We start from the raw sequence: 26,243 nt of genomic DNA on the forward strand, positions 1-26,243 counted from the left end.
CTATAAACATATTCACAAACGCTTACACAAAACTGTATTTTGAATACTCCCCCCCTCCCCCCTCAAATTCAAAACAACACGACTACATTAATTAGTGTAAGGAAAAACAATTATCATACATAAATTTTCTGTCAACTGTGATAAATAAAATAAAGCTGTGTATTAGAGTTTTTTTTTAAAGCTGAGGTGAGTCATTTAGAGTATGAGTAACACTTTGAAGCTAATGAGAACAGTCAACATCTTTTACTGCGAGTCAATATTATTTTGGGCAAAAACACTTATGTGTTATATTGACCAGCAGATTTACCAAACACATGACTTCAATACAATAGAGCTTCAATCCCTTCAGCTACAGATGAAAATGGACTTTGCTTTATGGTATCGGGATGGAAGGATTATTAAAGCTTAATTTAATTCTCTATTAAAATGAAAACAGTAAATATGAAAATTAACTAATAATCCCATCTATTTATAAAAACTTAAATTAGCTCACCAATAGTCTTTTAACTGTCTGTGAAATAGTGACAAGTTAAAATTTTATATTAAAAACGTATTTATTTTGTTTTATATTAATTATAATACTAACAATAACTATTATTATTATTTGTTGTTGGATATTAACTTATTCAACGTATAAAGATTTGAATCTGATTAATTATTAATGAGAGAGTTATCTTTGTTTTCCTACTATCTATCTTATTACAACTAAAAGCTGCATTATAATAAGAACAAAAGTCATACAGTAATGATGACACTGAAGTAATTTTACGCCATTATTTTCGCTTTGTTTCTAAATCACTGTACAGCTTTAGTGGCTTTAGTGCGGCGAGGAAAGATAAATAAGTTGACAATCCCCGCCCCTCTCATGAATAATCAATGAGATACAAATCTAACGCTTTTCTCCGGCCGTCCGGTCTAAGCAGCAGCGCGTGTTTTTAATTAAATAGTTTCTCCGTGCCGTGAGAACCCGAACTCGGAGAGCTGCAGCAATAAATACCAATGTTTAAACTTATTAAACAGATTTATTATTAAAATTTCGCTCCTCTTCCTTCCTCAGGGGAAATGTGCGTGCGAGTGGGTGTGTCGAGCGAGTTTAAACTTTAGGATGAGTTAAAGTTTGATGATGGCCGTGTGGACCCGCGCGGAGAAACAGGGTCATCTGGACCTTCTGCTGAGCGACCGCTGGGTCCGGGTGTCAGCGGAGCTCACGCGGGACAACCTCACTCTCACGGCGGAGGGAGAACCGGGCGGGCCCGCGGGTTACCCGGAGCACAATTCGCATCTGAAAAACGGCGTTTCCAATGGCAACGAACAGAACCGGGATGTGTTTACGAATCGCGTGCAATACGACAACAGCCCGGGTCGCGTTAACGGGACCGGGTCGGACTCGGAGTCCAGCGGTTACTGTGACTCGGAGGGGGTACGCAGAGTTCGGATAGTCAAGCAGGAGTCCGGCGGACTGGGGATTAGCATTAAAGGGGGACGGGAGAACCGTATGCCTATCCTAATATCAAAGATCTTCCCCGGTTTAGCTGCGGATCAGAGTCGAGCTCTGCGTGTGGGCGACGCGATACTGTCCGTCAACGGCAGCGACCTCCGCGACGCTACGCACGACGCGGCGGTGCAGGCGCTGAAGAAGGCTGGGAAGGAGGTCACGCTGGAGGGTAAGTCAATCACTCGAGCCGCGGGGATTCAGTAGGCCTTTGTAGTTTACCGTTAATCAAAACAAAGTTTTTTGAATAATTAATTATTTATGTGTTCATAATTTACACGCCTAAATAGAAACTTTGAGGTGTTTCAGGTTTTATTGTGTTGAGTTTTAACTGTTCATGTTGTAAACATTGGCTCATTTGACATATTAGATAATTCAGGTTTATAAGAGGTTTGGAAACCCCTTACTGAAGTTATGAAACTTACAGATGTGTGATGTGCATGACTGAAGGTTTTTTGTGGTAATAAGCAGATAACTTTTTTTTCTCTAATAGCAATTTTCTCCAAACACCAGGTATGATTTGAATAGGAATGGGAGTAATACAGTAAAAGAGGAATAGATAAACAGATGTACTGTATTACTGTACTTTTTTAACTTCATTTTTTTTTGGTGAAATCACAGTATTATTTTTTATTTATATATTTTTTATCTATCTAATGATTGATTTATCCCCTAAACATCTATCAATAACTCTGATTTGCAATACCCATATTCTGCAATACAAAAATTCTAATTTTGAATGATATTTTAGTTCGGTGTTGAAACACTTTAGTACGATATTTATTATTAATTATTGTCTTTGCACATTTTTTTTAATTTTAAATAAATAACATTTCATACAAGTTTTCTTCAAAATAACGCCCACTTCAGTGGCTCTTCTTCTTTGATTGGTGTTCACTGGCATGAAGGCGGAGTCAAGGTGTCATTCAGTGTGACTGACCAATAGCAAACCACAGTCAGTGTAAAAATCCAGCCCCACTATTTTTTTCCTAGTAAAGATTCTGTTTTGGGCGGCACGGTGGCTCAGTGGTTAGCACTGTCGCCTCACAGCAAGATTGTTGCTGGTTCGAGCCCCGGCTGTGCCAGTTGGCATTTCTGTGTAGAGTTTGCATGTTCTCCCCATGTTGGTGTGGGTTTCCTCCAGGTGCTCTGGTTTCCCCGCAGTCCAAACACATGCGCTATAGGGGATTTGAATAAATTGGCCGTAGTGTACGTGTGGGTGTAAATGCAAGAGTGTATGGGTGTTTCCCAGCGCTGGGTTGCGGTTGGAAGGTCATCCGCTGCATAAAACATATGCTTGATAAGTTGATGGTTCATTCCGCTGCGGCGAACCCAGATTAATAAAACGACTAAGCTGAAAAGAAAATGAATGAATGAAAGAATCTGTTTTGCGACTTTATTTTCATTAGTCTCGTACCTAAGAGTAAATCTATGTAACACGTTTTTCAAACTAAATTATATAAATTGTATGCATTTTGTGGGCCTGAAAGAATCGTTTTGACATGTAAACATTGTCTAATAAATAGTCCCACAAATTTTGTGTCGAAGTTTGTAGACTATAAAACAAAAAAACTATAAAATAAAAGCAAAAATTGTAGGTAGCATGAAAAAAATGCAGATAAAAGTCTTTAATATCTTTAAATAATGTAATTCACTTAATTAGAAATTTTATTTGTCAGCAATATTATTATTATTATTATATTACAAAATATTGGATTTGTTACTTTTGTTGATATGGTCTAAAATTTTAAGGGGATATATCATCTTATTATTTAAAAAACAACAAAAATCATGGTAATAAAAATTATTTGTATTGCAAAAACACGCGAAAAGCTGTGATTAATAAAAGATAAATATAATAAGTGGAATCATGACACATTTTTGTACAGTGACAATAAATAAAAATTTTAATTAATGACCATTTAATTTAATTAATTCTTCCTACAAAATATTATAGTTTAGTCAAATTTATTTATGCAAATGATTTATTTTTTCTGGATCGAAACCTAATATCTGATTCCTATTTTAGTGTAAATTTGGTCAGCTTACAAATATTTCTACAAATATCAGTTTTTTTACTTGGTGCTTAATTTTCATATTTACAAATAGTTAAACAAAACTGACTTAAACGCAATATTGGCACAGGCAGAGTTTACATTGGTGGAGTCCAGTGAGTGTTGTGGTATTTAAATGTCTCCCCAGCACTGGCACTGAGCCTCCAGGATAACACATTTAAGAGCCCCGTTGACTTCCATTATACGCCCTGTCCATCAGCTCAGTGAAACACATGTTGATCTGCTCAATCTCCTGCCTGAGAGACACCGAGACTGATGAGAACTGTGGAGCGGGGTCTCGTGAGATGAGCTCTGTTCACACACTCATTATCCTCATCAGCACTGGCCTAATTAAACCGAGAGCTGAATCTTTAAATGGCTCAGAAATGATCCCATGATACTGCACCAATGCTGGAATATTCCATTAGAAATGCAAAATAAGGATGCACCGAAATGAAAATTCTTAGCAGATACCGAAACACCGAAATAAATGATGCCAATCAGGGCTCAACAATAAGGACTGCCAGGCCAGCGTGTGAGATGCTCGGGACAGTAGACAGGATCATTACTGGCCCGATCAGGCCACTTGCTGCCTTGTCACTAAAGTTTATTTGCCTGTGACTAATTGTCAGATACAGTCTTAGAATTGGGAAAGTTAGGGCTGGGCGATTTTTTTCGATTAATTCGAATTTACGTTTCCAGACGATTTAATTTTGAATCAAATCGAGAAATCGCGATTTAAAAAAAAAAAAAATTAATTCATTATATTGGCACCAATGTGCTTTGGTTCACTCTGTATGAAGCAGGAAGCACACCAGAAGCGCCTCTCGGCTATATGGGGCGTCTGCAGACTTGGATCCAGGCAGTTTTACGCCCCACAGCTTTACACCCCTGTTGTTCCTAATGCGTCCAGTAGGGGGGGGTGAAAGATACATGGCTACATAATATATTTGAAGTCAACGCTCCCAGATTATTAAATGTCCTGTTCATAAATGTATACTTTAAATTAGATTACGCTAAATATGAACGCCAAGTTAATTTATCATAAAGTGAGTTATAAACTTACTATGTAATATGCAGAATTGATACACTCACCAAATAATTCCAGATATGCAAAAGCCCAATTGCAAATTAATTTACATTAATTTAATTAGAAAAATTAAAAACACAAGTTGTTGGATAGTGTAATGGTTAATTGTTGCCAAGCTATACGTTTTCATATAGAGATATGCATTTGTTGTATTGTTCATATATAAATTTGCATTTTGAAAATAACAAAATTATAACCAAACAATACAGTGTAATATGGAGTAATGATGTGCTTTGATAAGAATGCAGAGGTATTGTTACAATAAATATTGTGAAACAATAAGGGATAAACAATATGATTGCATGTGCAATTCAAACTTCATTGGTAATATATAAAATGTACTGGATAGCTATATGAACAAAAATGAGTAGACAATTTATAATTGGGAGTTTCTATATGCATTTATAGATATATGATAGTTTAATTGTTTAAATTAGAACAGGATTGCATTACATTGATTGTAATTGAAAGTAATGCAATTTTAAAATTTAAAATAAAATCAATTAAATTTTCAGACCTGATTAGATTTATTTCAATATTTAAGAAAGTCAAATTTGGAGGAATAGTGTAGTTGGAGTGCAGATTTGGCTAACAACCCAGACCATGCAAGTGTATATATCTTTAAAAATTATTAAATATATAATAATTACTCCCTTGCTGAGACAAAAAGGTAAAAGAAAATTTGCCTTCATATCACACTTTCTTATGTAGGTTAATGTTCTTTTACTCTTTTGTTGATGTAGAACATGTAGCTGGCCTGCACATAGTTACCTAAAATTGAGTCAAACTAACACATTGCTGTTATACTACACCAATTTGTTTGTGTTGACATACACTCACATCGATCTTAATCTAATTAAAAAAAAAGGTTTAAGTTCCATGTTTTAAACACATATTTAACATAGATACCTCTTCATCGTGTTGCGTTTGGTTGGGTGAGATAAAGTTCTGGAGGCTTAAAATAACACTGTACTGCCTCCCTCTACTGGACACAACAGGAACAACAGGGGCGTAAAACTGCCTGGGCCGTAAAACTGCTTGGGCCGTAGATCTGTCTGGATTCCAAGTCTGCAGCCTCCCCCTACTCCCTCTCGGCGACACGCCGCGCAGCACCACGATTCTAGACGCAGGTCATATTTCAGCCGCGCCATAGAGCGCCATCTGATTAGTTTCATGTTAAATATCATGCGAATGTGCGCGTTTGGTGTGTGATAGTTTAAACTGTCATGTGTCGCGGCGCTTCTGGTGTGCGACCTGCTTGAGTCACGTCTGTGTGGATTGTCAAGACATATTCCCTCATCAAGTCGATAAACTCGATCTCAACATGTTTGAAGGGCGCAAAAGCCTGCCATGTGAAAAACCGCGCCAATCTTTTGGTTTGAACACGAGCAGAGGTGAGGGACTGTAGCAGTGTAAATGAAAGTACCCGCCCCCATGACGTCACTTAGCGGACCTAGTTGAAAACCAGACAGATCAGGCAGCATAATACAGAGAGAGCTGCAAAGCGCATCAAATGATCGGTATTTATAAGGGGGAAAAAGAAAAATAGATTAAATGTATTATTTTATATTAGACACACATCGGGTGCTTGTATTTGCTCCTGCTATACGTCCAACTTCACACACTGGGTTAAATTAGGCTTTACAGTTTCCATGTTCAGTCCTTTTCTTCCACTGTATCTTTGTAAGAAAAAGGCAGCAGCTTTACAACCTGTCATTCAATCAGAAGAAAAGCCGAGCTGACAGCCAATCTTTCCTAGGCAAAACTTGCAAAAAATCCCTCTGTATTCCTGCAAGTGCAATATTTACACAAATATTTCTTATTCAAATCTTCAGCAACACTATTTAACTCGTGAATTTGTTTTACATTTATTTACACCTTGACCGATTCTTGTATGACATGGCCATTAAAAATACAAAGTTTCTTAACCAGACGGTTTTTCAAGTTACGTTTAAAGAGAGTGTTACTTCAGTCATGCTGTTGTAATGTTTTGAGAAGACTAGTAACACAATAAAAAAAATCGTAATCGTAATCGTGAATCGGTCAAACTTTATAAAAAACCTAGATTTTTATTTTTTTGCCAAATCGCCCAGCCCTAGTTTGTGTTTTCAAGCATTCAAATGCTACCTTCTCAGTTCCTCTTATCTGATTGGATGTTGTGAGCACGTTATTTTTTTCTGTATCAACCAGTACAGTGAAGAGACAGCAACATGGGGGGTAACATCAAATGATTATGCTAAAGGAAAACATTTGTTTCTAACGTCTTGGAAGCAGACATTTACGAGAGTACACCACTTAATTTTTTTTTGTCGTGATGCTTTGTACAGTTTGCCATCAGTTTGGCAGGTCTTTAGCCATCTTTTTGTTTCAAAACAATTTGAATTTTGCTCAATATACATTTATTAACATTTTTTAAATATATAAATTCTAGATTTACAAATATTTTGACACATTTTTTTTTTATTATTTGTGGCTAAGAAATAGCTATTAAACCTTTTTTAGTGGAGCCAGTGAAAATATTGGCAGGGCTAGTAAAAATCTGAACCACTGGTCCGATTGGGCCAGTAGAAAAAATCCTTAGCGTTGAACCCTGCCGATTATTAGTACCATTGCTTTTATGGCTATGACTATGTAATCAGGGTTCATACGGTCATGAAAAAGCTGGAAAAATAATGACATTTTGACATGGCGTTTCCCAGGCCTGGAAAAGTTTTGGAAAAACAGAAAAACCCACAACGTTTTGGCAAAGTCACCGAGAACCCACATCTGTATACTTGAATATAGGTTATTTACTTATTTTCTGTCCTTGGCCAATCACATACTCTCACATTATTAGTGCGGTGCAAGCATTATATAAATACAATTTACAGTATTTGTAGGAGACTCCAGCACAATATTAATGCACTTTAAAATACCATGTGACCTGTTCTATAAATTATAAATGATTATTTCTGCGAGCCCTTTTCCTCTCTATGCGCACCAGACACTTTATAAGCAGCCCTTTGTGGGGAAAAGCAACCACTCGTTCTGATGATGTGAAGTGCTACTTTTACTTGTCAGGATTTTTTGCTAAATGTAAGCGTAGATTAGACACAACCGTTTAAAGGCGTGATGAAATATGACCTAAACATGTTTTGATGAAAGGTGATGATCCTCTGTGCTTCTGCATTACTGCTTGCATGAGCTTTACATTGTTCTTGTGTGTGATGAGTGTAAACTTGACTCTCTTGTAGCTGGAAGCGATGGTTTTGTAGCTCGTATGGATTACTGTGTGTACTTTCTGTCGCCTACACACTTGTGTTGTTTAAAGTCGCAGAGATGGATTATCATTTCATGTTTACTCGAAGAAAGGCGTGCAGTATATACAGTAGAAGTCAGAAGTATTAGCCCCCCTGAATTATTAGCCCCCTGTACCTTATTTGTTTAAGGGAGAGAAGATTCCTTCAACACATTTTTAATCATAATAGTTTTAATAACTCATCTCTAATAATGGATTTATTTTATTTTTGTCATAATTACAGTAAATAAATAATATTTGACTAGATATTCTTCAAGACACTTCTATAATGCTTAACCAGGGTAATTAGGTTAACTAGGCAGGTTAGAGTAATTAGACAAGTTATTGTATAATGATGGTTTGCTCTCTAGACTATAGAAAATGTATAGCTTAAAGGGGCAAATAATATTGACGGTAAAATTGCTTTTAAAAAATGAAAAACAGCTTTTATTCTAGCCGAAAAAAAACAAATAAGACTTTCTGCAGAAGAAAAAATATTATCAGACATACTGTGAAAATTTCCTTGCTCTGTTAAACCTCATTTGGGAAATATTTAAAAAAGATAATATATCTTTTTTAATAATAATATATTTAATTTTATATATATACAGTTGAAGTCAGAATTATTAGCCCCCTTTTAATTTTAATTTTCTTTTTAAAATATTTCCCAAATGATTTTTAACAGAGCAATGAAATTTTCACAGTATGTCTGATAATATTTTTTCTTCTGGAGTAAGTCTTATTTGTTTTATTTGGGCTAGAACAAAAGCATTTATTAATTTTTTTAAACACTATTTTAAGGTCAAAATTATTAGCCCTTTTAAGCTAATTTTTTTCGATAATCTACAAAACAAACCATCATTGTACAATAACTTGCCTAATTACCCTAACCTGTCTAGTTCACCTTATTAACCTAGTTAAGCCTTTAAATGTCACTTTAAGCTGTATAGAAGTGTCTTGAAAAATATCTAGTAAAATATTATTTACTGTCATCATGGAAAAGATAAATTAGAAATTATTAGAAATAAGTTTTTAAAAATATTATGCTTAGAAATGTGCTGAAACAATCTTCCCAGAACAGAACAGAAATTGGGGGAAAAAATAAACAGGGGTGCTAATAATTCAGGGGGGCTAATAATTCTGACTTCAACTGTATATATATTCTGACTTCTAACAGATAATATTATTCTGACGGATAATAATTCTGACTTCAACTGTATATGAAATTTTATTAGATAACATTACAATATTGTTATTTTGACTTCAAATTAGCTGTTATATGTGGGTCAGAGACTAAATATCCCATTTTGGCATCTGCGTAAAATTAAATTAAGTGTTTTTTATTGATATATTTGAAACTGAGGCATATTAAAGTGTCTACTTTTAATATATATATATATATATATATATATATATATATATATATATATATATATATATATATATATTTCAGAACAAGGGTTAGAATAATGATATAACTTTAGAAGAGTCCAGCTTTATATAGGAAAATTATTGAATCTTTTTGGATGTATTTTAAGCGAGATGCTAATGGTCTAATCCGATTCAATGATTTATGCTAAGCTAAGCTAATAGTACTCCCCCCTGACCCTGAGACCAGTTAAATCAGTGGTCACCAAACTTGTCCCTGCAGGGTTTAGCTCCAACTTGCCTCAACACACCTGCCTGGATGTTTCAAGTATACCTAGTAAGACATTGATTAGCTTGTTCAGGTGTGTTTGATTAGGGTTGAAGCAAAAAATCTGCAGGACACCGGCCCTCCAGGACCAAGATTGGTGAGCCCTGAGTTAAATGGATTACAAAAAGGGCAACTGTTTAACTCTAAGAGACTTAACACTGAAAATTAAAAGTGTTTTTTTAAAATATACAGATTAGCTAGAAGCCAAATTAAAGAGTCTACTCTTAATATTTCAAATAACTGTAATGAGCATTTTAGAATGTTATATTCTATATATTCTGGAAAGATAACTAAAGTTAAAACCCATTTGTTGTATCGATGCTTGAAACCCCCTTTTTTTTCATCAGTGACCTAAATACTGCTGCCATAATTGCAAAAGTACGAGTGCATTTATTATTGCAGTCCTGCAAATACTGGCACACATTCATCCGTCCAGCCCAAACTGAATTCCTGACATGACTCTGGCCCAGCTAAGTGTTTTACTCAAGCTGGTTATTAAGAAACAATGTTGTACTTTCTCTTCTACATACATTTTGCAACGGTTTACAGTTCTGTGACATTTAGCTTAGTCTATTTTAAAACATCTAAGTATATTATTGGAATTCAAGTACATATTTAGATCAGTGATTCTGGTGGTGTTACTTCCTTTTGGTGGACTTCCTGTTAGACATCAAGCTTTTGAGTAACTAAGAACTCACATACCTTCATCAATACATTTGACTAGATATAAAGCACCAAGTGTTTTCTTTATATTGATTTCTTTTATACATTAATAACGTAGGCTAATATTAAAAGCACAGCCATTCTTACAAGTTTTTTTTTTTACATCAAATTCTGACCTCACAATCCAAATGTTTCATTTTAAATCAAGACTCATAAGACCAGACAACCTTTTTAGTCTTTTAGGCCCCGTTTACACTAGTGCGCTTTAGTTTTAAAACGGCGTTTTAGATCAAAAACGATCCGCGTCCACACTAGCGTTTCACCTAGCGTCTCCGAACACATCTCCGTCCACACTACGCCACCAAAAACGTATATCACGTGACCATTCGCGCACTCTGGGCATGCACGTTCTAGTATAAAGAGAAAGCATGCGTCTCGCTCGGCATTTGGTTATTGTTAGTCAACAAACGCCGGTTGAACATTAAACGCGATGGCAAAGAAAGCAAGAGAGGTATTTTTGTGGACAGACGACGAGGTCGAGTTGTTACTAAACGTAACAAATGAATAACTGCAGAATGGCGCCTAAAACAGACAATAGTGCAAACAACGCTCCCATTTCTGTGTCCATGTTGTTGATGACAGTGAAGGCTGGTCTGCTGTCTTCCGGTAGCGTTAAAGCCATGTGTTATAGTCATGTGATAGGGGCTTGACGAATAAGGGAAGGATACGCAATAGCTGCGTCCCAAATGGCACACTATACACTATGCACTCATGCACTATGTACTTATGCACTTACACACTCAACAGGATAGTACATGTATGTAGTGTTGTCCCAAATGGCACACTAATGTTTTTTTACTAAACGGAAATTCAAACCGTTTCCCTGATGACGTTTGACGGTTGCCAAATCAGTGAAATAAACGAACGAATTATCAAATAAAACCTGCCGTGAGTATTGCCGCATTCACCATCGGGAGGCGCTATAATCACTCTCGTAGGAGAATTTTGCTTTCTCCATCCAAAATAAATACAGTTATCCAACATGTGCGCTCGAAAGCTCCGCCCCTTCCGATACGTAAGCAAACCTGCGGTCGTTGAGTGCGTGAAGTGTCCATCATTCCACACTTCATTTTAGCGGCTGAATGAGGGCATCATCCGGGTAATTAAAGTGCACTTATTATTTTAAGAGTTTTCAGTGTGAACACACTACTTACACTATTTATACTACAAAATGGCGTAGAATAGTGCATAAGTATGCGATTTGGGACGCAGCTAATGACACAAAAGCCCCAATCAGGGAGCGAATCTCAGCGGTCCCGCCTCCGTTTTCAGATGTCTCCGTTTTTCCTCATCCACACCGAGACATTGCAGCAGTGTGTCAGTATGAAAACAGCCTCTCCAGCATTTTCAAAACGCTCCGTTTTTGCCGCTCGAGAACTCCGCCGTAGTGTGGGCGGATGGCGTAACCGTAGCAAAACTTATGCGTTTTAAAACGAAAACGCATTAGTGTAAACGGAGCCCTAGTGTCCACTTTTAGCGAGTCTCTTCTTTTCTGCTGCTGTAGCTCATCAGCTTCAAGGTTTGATGTGTTGTGTTCTGTAGGGTTGTGCAATATATCGCAGCAAACGTTCATGTATTTTGCTTCAAATAGATCTGCACCAAAGTAAATGTGTTCACAATTATCTTACACATGTCTCCATGTTCGCAAGGTACATGTGCAAGTTGCTGATCACGTTGGTTTTCGGGCAGTACCTAATAGCGTTGCTCCTGCTGCAGCTGTGATACAGCAACAAATTTCCTTGATTATTATAGCGAGAATGAGGGAATAGCCACTTTTCATTTTCCTTTTGTCTTAATAGACGATGTAACTACAAAAGAGTCTGGCTTCAAATAGGAAAATATGTGAGTGAGATGCTAATGGTCTAATCCGATTCAATGATCTATGCTAAGCTAATAGTGCTTTAATAGCAGTGAAAGAAACTCATAAAGGTTTCTAAAAACTTGAGGCAGAGTGAATAGTGAGTGAATTTACATTTTTAGTTGAACTATCACTTCATTCAAATCATTAAAAATGATGGTCTGTTTTGACTCCGCTTAAGACCACTTGTGCTGTGTGTGCAGTGAAGTACATCAGAGAAGTGTCTCCGCTCTTCAAGAAGTCCTCCATGAGTGCAGATTTGTCCTGGGATGGCCGTCTGCAGTCTCCAAACCTCAGCAGCAGTGATGAATCCCCCAAGAGCAGCGTCAGCCGAGACAGAAAGGTCATCCCGCTCAAAATGAGCTTCATCAGCCGAAACCTCACCATGCCTGACCCGGAGAACAGGTGAGTCCCAGATCTCAGAAGCAGCTCTGTGTTATTGAGCTTGACTTTAATTCTACTGTGAAGACAGAAACTATGTTTGGATTACACTGAGAGTCAAAACTTATGATATTTAATGATTTTAATGTCTCTTTTGCTTACCAAGGCTGTTTATTTGATGACAAATTTCACTGACGACGTGTACTTGATCAAATAAATACAGCTTTTGTGAGCAAGAGATAAATGTAGTCAGATGACATTGTTGACAGTCATATTGGCAAAGAAATCGATTCTGCATCAATTCTGACATTCTCAAAATGAGTCTTTCTTCAATTAATTTTGAGCAATTTTTTAACAGCAGGTAGCACTCTTGTTTTAACCAAGCATGGTGCTCTAGGCTAGTTGTAAACCAGAGATGGTGCTTTAGGCTAGTTTTTAATCACGGATGGTGCTCTACGTTATTTCTCAACAACAGACAGCGCTATAGGCTATGTGTGGTTTGTTTTTAACCACAGACAGTGCTCTAGGCTAGGCTAGTTTTTTTTAACCACAGACAAAGCACTAGGCTAGTTTTTAGACCACAAACAGTGCTTTAGGCTAGGCTAGTGTTTTGTTTTTAACCACAGACGGTGCTCTAGGCTAGGCTAGTGTTTTGTTTTTAACCACAGACGGTGCTCTAGGCTAGGCTAGTGTTTTGTTTTTAACCACAGACAGTGCTCTAGGCTATTGAGTTGTTTTTAACCACAGACAGTGATCTAGGCTAGGCTAGTGTTTTGTTTTTAACCACAGACAGTGCTCTAGGCTAGGCTAGTTTTTTTAACCACAGACAAAGCACTAGGCTAGTTTTTAAACCACAAACAGTGCTTTAGGCTAGGCTAGTGTTTTGTTTTTAACCACAGACGAAGCTCTAGGCTAGGCTAGTGTTTTGTTTTTAACCACAGACGGTGCTCTAGGCTAGGCTAGTGTTTTGTTTTTAACCACAGACAGTGCTCTAGGCTAGTGTTTTGTTTTTAACCACAGACAGTGCTCTAGGCTAGGCTAGTTTTTTTAACCACAGACAAAGCACTAGGCTAGTTTTTAAACCACAAACAGTGCTTTAGGCTAGTGTTTTGTTTTTAACCACAGACGGTGCTCTAGGCTAGGCTAGTGTTTTGTTTTTAACCACAGACGGTGCTCTAGGCTAGGCTAGTGTTTTGTTTTTAACCACAGACGGTGCTCTAGGCTAGGCTAGTGTTTTGTTTTTAACCACAGACGGTGCTCTAGGCTAGGCTAGTGTTTTGTTTCTAACCACAGACGGTGCTCTAGGCTAGGCTAGTGTTTTGTTTTTAACCACAGACAGTGCTCTAGGCTAGTTTTTTTTAACCACAGACAGTGCTCTAGGCTAATTTTTAAACCACAGACAGTGCTCTAGGCTAGTTTTTTAATAACAGATAGAGGGCTAGTCTTTTTAACCACAGGCGGTGCTCTAGGCAATTTTTTTTACCACAGATGGCACTCTACGCTAGTTTTTAACCACATATGGAGGGCTAGTTTTTTTTACACCACAGATGGCGCTCTAGGCTAGTCAGGCTAGTTTTTTAACCACAGATGGCACACTAGGCAAGCTTATTTTTTCTTAAATCTTTCCTAACTTTATTAATTATTATTTTAGCTTTGAGTAGTATTTTTAAAGATTTGCATGCAAGCAGACTACAGCTGTTTGTGAAGCGTACAGCACCACCTGCTGGTAAAACTAAGCTCATAATCAATAATGATATCTCTAAGGATTTTTCATTACAGCTCTAATCATTTCAATATATTAACAGTATTTGGTAATAGTGAAATAAATATATAAAAACATATTCTTATGTGGAGTTAATTATTAATGTGTAGATGCATGTATTATGGTGCTGCATGTTTTTGTGATGCAGGTTGTTGGAGCTTCACTCTCCGGACGGTCAGCACACGGTGGTGCTGCGCTGTAAAGACGGAGCCACTGCTCACTCCTGGTTCACTGCCATTCACACCAACGTGGCGGCTCTTTTACCACAGACCCTGAGCTACATCAACACCTTCCTGAACAACGCCAACACTCACTGCACTCTCAAACACATCGGCTGGCTGGTGGAGCAGGTACGTCCATACAAGTCAGCACTTTATCCCTTTATAGGGCACTCAATAGCTCTGTTTCCTTCCGCCTCTTTTCATGTGCATTTTGGATTATTGCTATAAAAGTGCTTGATGAGACGCCAAGATGCGCATAAATTTGGAAAATGTAATAAACAGCATAATTTGAGAAAAATCTTGTGTTAGCTGTGTGGATCATGAATGTGTTTGCGTGCAGCTCGATATGGACGGCAGCCGGCATCAGTACAAAAGAGTCATCATGGCACTTACAGAGAAAGATATCCTGCTCTTCCAGGCTGTACCATGGACGTATGAGAGCTGGACGACTCCTGTATTAACACATCCGCTCCTCGCCACACGGTAACATTCAACAGTTTACCTTCCCTTCTTCACTGTTTACTTCACTCTGCTGAGAGCTCATTTACATATAAAAAATGGTCTACTTTTTCCTCTCAATACCAAAATAAATGCACAAAAATGCGGCTGCAGGTGCTAGTGGGCGGGGCTTTCTCCCTCTGATGACATCATACAAAGGGAGAATGTCAATCAAAGTGTTTCTGCAGACTGTTTTCATCATGTCTGATTATAAGCAAAGGAATTAATCAATTTTGACCATAAGTGGCTGGCTATATTCACTCAGTCTCACACACAACTGTGTTTAAACCCCTTATTAAAGTGATTTTTGCATAATAGGTGCCCTTTAAAATAAATATTTCCCACAAAAATGGTAGAATTTTGATCAAAAGTAAGCCTTAAAAAGCTGTTTTAGATGTTTAGCTACTATTTATTGCGCGTGATGTCTTTGTATTGTTGTAAACCTGCTATAGAAAAGTGATATTGATAAAATGTTTGTATATTTTATCAGGTTTTTGCTGATATAGCAATAAACTCAACCCTTTTCTCTCAGCATATATCATGGGCAGGGCTTGACATTAACTTTTTTGATCACCAGCCACTGTAGCTAGCAGTTTTCCAACGTTGCCACAATTTTGTTGTTGGGAAAATACATTTTATATGATTAAATTTGACTTTAGCATGCTAAAAATGAGTAATTTATTCATTTTGTGTTATGTCCGCATGCCTCCTTGTTAATGTAGAATCTTTTCTCTGGCCACACCAAACTATTTAGCTTTGTGCCACAAATTTTAAATGAGGTGTCAAAACAAGCCGAATAAAATGATATACATACACCTTTTATTCAATAAAAAACAATTAAAAATATTCTCATTTATCTAAAACTATACACAGTAATTTGTCCGGGCTAAACGTCCCAGATCACCCGGTAACTATAGATAAAAGGAGAGTTATCTTCTATTAAAGCAATGTTATTGTAAAGGATGATAATTAATTTACCAAAATAACTGCAAGCAAAAGAAAGCAGGTGGAAAACATTCTGTGTGCAAGAGTAAAAAGATGATCACGTGCACACAGTTAGCGTTAGGCCCAATAATAATCTGTTCAAGGTATGGTTAAAGCGAAAGCGGCAACCGCTGCTGCTTACAAAAAATCTGGACATCTCTTGAAAGCAGCAGGACTGTGGGTGCACGAGCACCGCTTTTTTTCCAATCTATTTCAAAGAGAGACAATCACACTAGTTGTGTTTCCAGGCACGGTTGTTTTGCACAAGGAAACGGGAGCTTTTAAGCACTCGCCCCCCTCACCCATTGATCCATTTTGGTGACTGTTGCTTTAAATTCAAATGAGATTGTGCTCTTTTTCTAAAAGAGGGAGGAGCTACAGATGCCTATGTGTCAGCATAGTGGCAGATTCAAAAACAAGACTAACGTTTTATGCTAATGAGGGAGAGATGGTCACTAGTGGGAGGGGCTTTCCCCCTCTGATGACACATACAAAGAGAGAATGTCAATCAAAGTGTTTCTGCAGACTGTTTTTATGAAGTGTAACTCTAATAAATAGAATTAATACATTTTTACCATTAGAAGCTGCTCATATTCATACACTGCTGATACACAACTGTGTTTAAACCCTTTGTAAAAGTGATATTTGCATAATAGCTCATCTTTTAAAAAGTATTCAATTTCACTGTCTGATTCCTCTATATACCCTGTTGTGTGTGTGTGTGTGTGTGTAGGCTAGTTCACTCGGGCAGTGTGCGCAGTTCTCCAGCTCTGGGTGGAGATCTGCTGTTCGCCACGCGCACCGGCACCGGGCGAGGGATCGAGTCTCATGTGTTCCGTGTGGAGACGCACTGGGATCTGTCCACATGGACACGAGCGCTGGTGCAGGGCGGACATTCAGCTGCAGAGCTCATCAAAGAGGTTTCCATAGGTGTGTGTGTGTTGTTTGTAATTAGACCAGTGTATACATTTTTTTTCCCAGTTTCTGCTGAACGGTAAGAAGATTTCTTTCAGCACATTTCTGAAAATAATAGATTTAATAACCCATTTCTAATAACTGATTTCTTTTATCTTTGCCATGATGAAAGCACATAACATTTGCCTTGATAGTCTTCAAGACACTAGTATTCAGCTTAAAGTGACATTTAAAGGCTTAACTAGGTAAATTAGGGTAAAGTTAGGTTAAATAGGCAATTATATTATATATATATATATATATATATATATATATATATATATATATATATATATATATATATATATATATATATATATATATTTTTATATATTTTTATATATATATATATATATATATATATATATATATATATATATATATATATGTATGTATATATATATATGTATGTATATATATATATATATTTATATATATATATATATTTATATATATATATATATATATATATATATATATATATATATATATATATATATATATATATATATATATGTATGTATGTCATTGTATAACGATGGTTTGTTTAGTAGACAATTAAATAAATATCACTTAAGGAGGCTAATAATTTTGACCCGCTCTCTCTCAGGCTGTGTGTTGAACAGGCAGAATGTGCGTCTGATCCTGCACTACGAGCGAGGATTCACAGTGACGCGCGAGTCTGGCGATTCTGTGCTCTTCCACTTCCCCTACGAGCGGCTCAAGATGTCTGCCGACGACGGAGTCCGAAATCTCTTCCTAGACTTCGGCGCTCCAGAAGGAGAGATGGTATGAACAGACAACATCCAATCTTTACCCGATGAAGATTTTATAACACGCGTGCAGTTCTGATGCATATCACCCTAAAATCCACAGTTAGGAGATCCAGTTTATAGTTGACTACAATGCAAAAAGTGCCTTTCTTTAGATTTCTTTTGTGTTGATTTTAGTCCAAATGTCTAAAATTTCTTTTTTTTTGTCTTGTTGTAAGAAATATGTCAAAATTAAGTGAGTTTTGTTTAATACAAGCAAAAGAATCTGCCAATGGCCTGAGAGAAATCATTTTATGTCAAAAGGAAAAACTGTTTTTACCCCATTGTCAGATTATTTTGCTTGTTTTAAGAAAAAAACTCACCTAATTTTCTACATATTATTTCTTAAAACAAGAAAATACGGTTTGCTTGCCTAGAAAATGCTTCTTGATTTAAGAGTTTTTAGATATTTTGACTAAAATCAAGACAGAGAAATTGAAATAAGGAAAGCGTTTTTTGCACAGCACTATTTTTTTCTACAGTAGACTTCATAATGAATAATTAATGATGTGCTGTTCAATTAAAAATAATAAAAAATAAAGTGAGGTGGCTAAATTTCAGACATTTGTCATGTTTTTGTCCTAGTTTGTGCTAGTTTCCTACACATCTCATCCATTTTGATATAATATTTGACTGTTGTAGCTGTGAAATAACTGATATTGTTTAGCGTAGGGATATGGAGCTATAATGTGCCCAAAACCTGCCTGAACTACCTTCATAAGTGTGTTTATTTGAAATAAATGGCACACACTCTAACTTATTCTTGCTATTTGTTCATTTATAATAACCTGAAACAACAATTCTTGAGATTTTTTGGGGACAACTTCATTGTTTCATGTTCAGTCAACTTAAATTTGTTACATGAACTTGATCGGTTTGTATCGGGACATCATGAATAAATTGAGTGGAACCTAGCGTTATTTACAGTTCATCAGCCAATCAAAATCAAGCATTCGATGGCCTCTGCAATCTAATAATGTTTACCAGTCACATGACACTTCAGAAATTGTTCTGGTTTGCTGCTCAAGAAACCAATTCACACATACTTGAAGTAATTACGGTGAAACACAATAACAGTGCATTTATTCAGCATGGACACCTTAAACAGATATGGAGGTAATGACGTTTATATGTTCACAGAAGATTTACATTTCAAAAGAATACTCTCCTTTTGAGCTTTGTTGTTCAAATAGTCATAAAAAACACGCTTCATTAATAACCGAGTGCTAGAAATAAGGACAATTTAGCTTTTAATCTCAAAGTCTGTGTACATAAAACATGTCACTTTAATAATATCATAAACACAAGAACATCTGAGATGTGTTGATGTATTTTTAGTGGAATAAAAGCATGTGTAGTCTTTAATAATGTGTGTTTATTTAGAAAAGATGTGATCAATAGTGCCAGTGTAGGATCTCCATTCAGTTTTCACTAATGTGTGTGTGTAATGTGTTTTGTAGGTGTTTGAGCTTCATTCGGGACCAAAGCCTGTGGTGTTTGTGCTTCATTCGTTCCTCTCAGCCAAACTGGCTCGATTGGGGTTGCTGACGTAAAAAACACACACTCACACACACTCACACACACTCACACACACAGCAGATGATGGAGATTTCCTTCACTCATTCATTCACAACTTCAGCAGTGTTTCACAGTTACACTTCTAACCAACACAGTGTGTATGTGTGTTTATTTGTGTGTCTGTTTGTTTGTGTATATGTTCGTATGTGTGTTTGTGTGTCTTTCTAAACACAATCTTACTGTCCTCAGATCAGGGACACACCAGTCGTGCCTTCACATCTAGAGCTTTTCACATGTTTTTCAGGCTTAAAGCTTTGCTAAATGAACATTTATTCTTGTATTATCTCAGTTTTTTTCACGTAGCTCACTTGTGTTTATGTTTATAATGTGTATTGCATGGCAAAGACTGTTACATATGTGTGTTATCATCTTGAGTGAATATACAGTGTGTGTATGTGAATGTGGCAGTAACATTAAGACTGCTGCATATGCGAATATGGAGAAAACAAAGCTTTAAGTGCATTCCTGTATGCGGCCGACCAAACATAACCTCTCTGAGCTGTAAGTGTTTTGAATATGATTGATTTCAGGGTGGATTCAACAAGCGTCTTGTGACAAAAAGGGCATCAATGCGAACAAAAGTGACACATAATCGACAACCATGTAAGAGATTTGTCTTATAGACTCTAAAATTAAAATAAAAAAGGTGATTTAGAGCATTTTTTTTGCAAAAAATAACAAAAAGGAAGCTTGTTTTTCATAATAGTTCAAATAAAATCCATATTTTGTGGACGATCTGTGGTTTCCAGTCACAACAAATGAAAACCAATTGTTGTTTTCAGATAAAAAGAAAAGAAAACTCAATATAACAACATTTTGATTAGATATTTGACTAAACAATGCATTTTTTATTCATATGATGCAATAAAAAGTCAACTTCATGCCCCGTATGATGTATTTTTAGCATTTATAACCATTATTACAACATCAAGAGCGCTGATCAACCAAATAATAATAGTATCATAATAGTACAACCATGTTATATAATGAGTTCCTCCTTTAAATGTATCATTTATATACAATTGCAACATGTTTGGTGTTGTTGGTAACCGTTTTTATTATATTAATCGATTGATTGCATTGAAATATTTGACAAAACAGACAAAAAAAAAGTTCATTTTTGGTCAAAAAATGCAGAAACTGCCACTTAATTGCTACTAAAGCTAATTTCTGACCCTGATTCATTCACTTCTGAGATGATTTTCAAATCAGTATAAATATAGGAAGTTTTTTTACACACATCATATTTCTCGTTTGACCAAACCAGCTCCAGGCCTTGATGTTTTTAAAACAAACTATTTCTATTTTCATTTGTTTTGCTGTATATTAACATACTGCTGCTTAATCAGCATTAGATCAGTATCCCGTCACTTAAATAAACTGCAAACATCAGGAAATTTTCTGATTTCCATGCCTGGAAATGTGAAGGAAATTAACGAAATTGTGGACTAATTATTTCTGTAGTCCATTGAACATTTTCTAGCCTTTGTAAGTACATTTAGTCATAAATAATAACCAATCTAAAGCCGTTTTGTTGATGCACGGCTGTAAAAAGTGATTTAAATTCATTGGTCCGATTACTAGCACTGTTTGATGCATGGTTTGTCACTAATCATTTATAGCTTCAGTATAATCTTTGTTAATATGTTAGCGTTGAATCTAATGCATGAGCACATTATTTCACATTGTAGGATAGCAGAAGACTTTCACAGTATTGAAGACATTCCTTCATTGCACATTTTCGGCAGTATGTCTTTTTATAGGAACAGTATATGAATGAGATTGTACGATCAAGCATTCCTTCATAACCACTGCACAAGCTTTACTGATGCAATATCTAACCATTATTGAGATGGGGAGGTTTACTTTAAATACAGCAAATGCACATGCAGCCTCTGCTTTAAGTGCCCTTAATCTTTTACACTCTACTGTACTTACCAATACCGTAATGTTTCAAAAAAAAGGAAAGTATTACTGACCAGGAGAACTTGGTTTCTTCTGAAGCGTCCAATAAGAGGACAGATGACTCTTGGCTGTAATTAGCGATTGTTCTTGAGTTCGGGGTGTGTGATATTCATCGTCAACGTTTTAAATAAGTCAATCACTATAAAAAAAAAAGAACAAAAAAAACTAAACAAAAATGATTGTAAGTTAGGAGATCCAGTAATATTTCCTGTAATGATTTGATAATAATACGCAAGTAAGTGTAATGTTTCACTGAATATCATTGCCATTTATTGTTTTGACACTTCAGACAACAATATCATCCTTTTTTTTTGTTCCGCTTATTGAATGTGTTCTAAACAAAACCAAAGTAGAAGATTTTTGTCAAAACGGCACTGTTTGATGGTTTGTTTTTGAATGAATCAATTTCTGAATGAATCATTTGAGTAACTGAATCAGTGATTCATGGAAAACGAGTCACATGCTTCATTTCCAAATAAATCAGCTGTTTTGAAAAAGTGAATGAACAAGTAATTCAACAAATGGCTCATTAAAACATGCTTTTGTTGCCACCTACTGGTGGTTTTAGTGTAACATTTATTTATCTAAGACAGGCGTAAAACCAGCCACAAAACATGCTCGTCAAAATACTGTTTAATCTTAACAATATTGAGATTTTTTTTTTCAAAACAACACTGTTTTGTTCCCTAATTAATCAATTTCTGAATGAATCATTTGTGTAACTGAATCAATGATTCATTAAAAAACAGTTAAATTCTTCATTTCTAAACGGATTGGCTATTTTGAACAAGAGAATGAACAAGTGAGTAATTCAGCGAATGGCTCGTTTAAACAGGCACTTGTTGACACAAACTGGTTGTTTTAGTCTCACATTTATTAATCTAAAACAGGCATTAAATCAGCAACAAAAACATGCACATCAAAATATTGTTTAATTCTGTTTATCGAAAGAAATCTAACTTTTTCGCTAATTAAAAGTTCCAATCAAAACCAAAGTAGAAAATATTTGTCAAAACAACAATGCCATTTTCCCCCCTAAATGAATAAATTTCTGAATAAATCATTGAAGTCACTGAATCAATGATTCATTTAAAAGACAGCCACATGCTTTATAGATGAGTCAGCTGTTTTGAACAAATCATTTAAGTGAGTAATTCAACAAATGGCTCGTTTAGATTGGCTCTTGTCGCCACCTACTGGTGATTTTAATGTCACATTTATCTATGACAGACGTAAAACCAGCCACAAAAACATGCACAACAACATACTGTTTAATCTAAACAACATTGAGATTTATTTTTTCAAAACAACACTGTTGTTTAGTTTTCGAACGAATCGGCTGTTTTGAACGAGTAATTCAACAAATGGCTCATTTAGACAACCACCTAGAAAATATTTGTTAAACAACAATGTGATGTTTTGTTCCTGAATGAATCAATTTCTGAAGGAATCATTTGAGTAATTGAATCAAAAAAACGATCAAAAAGAGTCATTTCTAAATGAATCAGCTATTTCGAACAAACTGTTTAAGTGAGTAACTCAAAGAATGGCTTATTTTGAGTTATTGAATCCACAACAAAAACGATCAAAAAACAGTCACAAGCTTCATTTCTGAATGAATCAGCTGTTTTGAACAAATCGTTTGAGTAATTCAATGAACGGCTTCTTTAAATTGGCTCTTGTCACCACCTACTGGAGATTCTATTTTGCATTTATTTATCCAAAACAGATGTAAAACCATCCACAAAAACATGCACAACAAAATATTGTTTAATTATCATTATCAAAAGAAATTGTATTTTATTTACGGTAATATCACACACCCCTGTCACACACACCATGGTGGATTTTATGTTCAGTCACATGATTTCCATTTATGTTTCTGATGAACCAATGCATTGTCTTAACTGTTTTAAAAACCCATGAGTAGGTTAAAGAATTGCACTTGTGAGTGAGATTTGAGACCAATGCTTCAGACGATGAATGTACTTTATAAACCCATGCCTCGTTTCCTTATTCCTCCAGAGTTTTATGTTTGATTTGTCCTTTATGTTGAGGAGAAAAATGTTGGAACCAAAATTCATTCATGGCAGCTTGCAGTTCACAATCAAATGCAAATATGCTCTTTTTTTTGTACGTGTATTATAACTTTTAAAGCCTGTAACCTGAAGCTATGCATTATGTCTGTATGTAAATGCCATATACAGTATATATATATATTAATAAAAAACATGTTAATTAAATCAGCTTACAGTCTTTGTAATGTATATTAAGTAAATATTTAATTAAACATGTCATTATGTAGCTACAAAACACACTGTTTTCTTCTCAGCTTTGAAAAATGGTCTTTACGTTATATGTTATCCTGGAACTAATTAATTCAGCTGTTTCCGGAGGACAGTAGAGAAGTGAACAGCGGAGACGCAAGACTTCCGTTTCTAAGCTCACTTCTACTACATTAAATGAAGGTTCTTTAATTTAGCCGTTATATTTATTTTTCGTTATTTAACGAACAGTTTAATTGAGTAAGAAATAACGATAATAGGAACCCGCAGGCGCGTGAGATGAAATGACAACGTCAACACTGCAGGTGAGTTAACATTAGCTTTAGCATTAGCTCACTATCATCATCTTCATATTTTAATAGCATTCTCTCAACATTTATTGGATAAGTTAACACATTTAGCTACTCATAGTTCATAATTCACACACGTACGGATCTTTAATTGAAGCACGATATCAAAATGAGCACTTATAACCGTTAAGTTAAGATAAGCATTAGCAAAAATGTAAACAAACCTCAGTTTAGATGAATTCGCGTGAATATAAGACAGAATTGCAGTTTGTAGAGCTTTAATTTCAGTCAAAATGTATTTTTGTAATATTAACACGATCATGTATGCACGTTTTGAGTGGCTGATGTTGATGTATTTCAGGAAGGCCTGTGTGTGGTTGTCGGTTTACAATTTGGTGACATTAAGTCAAATGTAATGTTATTTAGGGTGTCCGCTGGGGCTTAAAATGTTTAATTATGTCAAAACCTAAATTGTAGGCCTTAAAAAGTCTTCAATTCACTGACGTATTGTGCTGGAGGTGTTAAATCGTTTTAAACGGGTCTTAATTTTGCTTCGTTCAAGTACAGCTAAACAATTTGGCGGCCATCCATCCAATGACCTACAATAGGCCTACAACTCAATAAAACCTTATTTTTTTTAACATGTATGTATGTTTTGAGTGGCTGATGTTGATGTGTTTCAGGAAGACCTGTTTGTGTTTGTTGGTTTACAATTTGGTGACAATAAATCAAGCCTATTTAGGCTGTCCACGTGGTCAAAACCTCAGTTTTAGGCTTTAAAAAGTCTTAAATTCAGTGACATATTGTGCTGGAGGTGTTAAATCATTTTAAACGGGCCTTAATTTTGCTTTGAATGCATGTCGCCCCAAATTGAGTCACTTTACTTGAACAATTACCTACAATTACATCTCAATAAAACCTTATTCTTGAATATGTAACTTTTTTTTTATTGCAAAGAGATACAATTCCCAATAGCTGTTAGACATTTTTACAGCCCAAAAAAAATTAAAATAAAAACAATTACGCATTTTCTCTTGATAATATTAAACCATTAGAAAACGTATGTATGTATGTACGTTTTAAGTGGCTGATGTTGATGTATTTCAGGAAGGTCTGCCTGTGGTTGTCGGTTTACAATTTGGTGACAATAAATCAAATGTATTAAGGGTGCCCACTGGGTTTTGAAAAATCTAAAATTTAGGTTTTGGAATTTAAGCCTTTAAAAAGTCTTAAATGTCAGTGGCTTATTGTGTTGGAAGTGTCAAATCATTTTAAATAGGTCTTAATTTTAGACCTTTTTTCTTAAGTAAAGCTACTCAATTTGGGCTGACAACCATTCAATGACCTACAGTTACATCTCAATAAAACCTTATTCTTTAATATGTAAGTTTTTTTATTGCAGAGATACAATTCCCAATAGCTGGTAGACATTTTTTACAGCAAATTTTCTAAATTAATAAAAACAAATACATAATTTATTATGATACTGGACCAAAAGATCTTAACTCTGTATAAGTCTGAAATATTATTCTTAATGGACTTAAAAGGGTCTTAAAAAGTGTTAAATCTGACTTGATGAAACCTGCAGAAACTCTGATATTGCAAACACTTTGTTGTGATTAATCCTTTTATTGAGTTCAGAGTTTGTCTAGTATTTTTGTTTTGTTCGGCTTCGTTTGCAATCGTTATTACAATAATAATTGTATATTTTACAGCTAAAATCTAATTAAATCTAAAAGTGATTCATTTCTAGACCATTGCAATGTAGTCATGTAATTGGCCTATAAACATTTCCTGCTTGTTACCAAACTATTTCATAACTGTAACGAGGCAATTCAATCATAACATAATGGTAAAACAGCTATCATAACATTAATAATTAATATGTGGCTCTTTTTGTATTCTCGGAAGCTAGAGAAATTAAAAATGTAAAACAGGAAATACCTTGGGACCATTGCTTTTGTTTACATCCCTCAAAATGGTCTATTGGTGTATTATAAATGTTTATTAACTAGCTTTCAAAATGTCTTTGAGATCATGAGTAACTGTGTGTAGTATGTTTTACAAAACTACCTTGACACTAACTTTATAGATGTACAATGTTGCTATTGTGTTGTGAGTTGAATCTGTAATTTGTCCTGTTCAGAAAGCGATTGAGCTGGTCACTAAAGCCACAGAGGAGGACAAGGCCAAGAACTATGAGGAGGCGCTGAGGCTCTACCAGCACGCCGTGGAGTATTTCCTGCACGCCATCAAATGTGAGACCGTCTTATTGTCTGCTGAATCTTCTCCATTTCATTGATTTAAATTTAACACTTGTGTT

At 35.6% G+C, this 26,243-nt stretch overlaps 2 protein-coding genes across 5 annotated transcripts in view; both read left to right on the top strand.

Annotated features, from left to right (window-relative positions):
• Window positions 1-865: 865 nt before the first annotated feature.
• sntb2 (syntrophin, beta 2) lies at window positions 866-23,588 on the top strand. 2 transcript variants are annotated; one of them, XM_087312559.1, is made up of 7 exons: window positions 866-1,664; window positions 12,394-12,595; window positions 14,482-14,683; window positions 14,895-15,037; window positions 16,770-16,966; window positions 17,601-17,779; window positions 19,263-23,588. In XM_087312559.1, the coding sequence occupies exons 1-7, from the start codon at window positions 1,121-1,123 to the stop codon at window positions 19,353-19,355; spliced, it is 1,560 nt and encodes a 519-aa protein (XP_087168685.1). In that variant the 5' UTR covers window positions 866-1,120; the 3' UTR covers window positions 19,356-23,588. The 2 variants fall into 2 exon arrangements, with proteins under 2 accessions (XP_087168685.1, XP_087168686.1); XM_087312560.1 differs by lacking the exon at window positions 866-1,664 and adding an exon at window positions 9,363-11,000 and having other exon boundaries at window positions 11,545-12,595; window positions 19,263-20,261.
• Window positions 23,589-23,744: 156 nt separating this feature from the next.
• Window positions 23,745-26,243, top strand: part of vps4a (vacuolar protein sorting 4 homolog A) — a 16,648-nt gene continuing 14,149 nt past the window's right edge. For 2 of the 3 annotated variants that reach the window (XR_015525847.1, XM_087311138.1), the window contains exons 1-2: window positions 23,745-23,935; window positions 26,067-26,178. Coding sequence is in view for 2 of the 3 variants with exons in the window: in XM_087311138.1 (XP_087167264.1) it covers window positions 23,915-23,935; window positions 26,067-26,178 (133 nt within the window). In the remaining variant the exon portion in view is untranslated. The remainder of the gene's footprint in view (window positions 23,936-26,066; window positions 26,179-26,243) is intronic. The other variant, NM_001076609.1, reaches the window with a different exon arrangement.

The sequence above is a fragment of the Danio rerio genome, chromosome 25 (genome assembly GCF_052040795.2).
Source record: "Danio rerio strain M-AB ecotype USA chromosome 25, GRCz13ab, whole genome shotgun sequence".
NCBI classification, from domain to species: domain Eukaryota; kingdom Metazoa; phylum Chordata; class Actinopteri; order Cypriniformes; family Danionidae; genus Danio; species Danio rerio.

Excerpts from the sequence above, each read along its gene's own strand:
- sntb2 (XM_087312559.1), top strand. The coding sequence starts at position 1,121 with ATGATGGCCGTGTGGACCCGCGCGGAGAAACAGGGTCATCTGGACCTT. Across the intron at positions 14,684-14,894 it reads TCGGCTGGCTGGTGGAGCAG|CTCGATATGGACGGCAGCCG; the intron begins GTACGTCCATAC and ends GTTTGCGTGCAG. Across the intron at positions 17,780-19,262 it reads GCGCTCCAGAAGGAGAGATG|GTGTTTGAGCTTCATTCGGG; the intron begins GTATGAACAGAC and ends TGTGTTTTGTAG.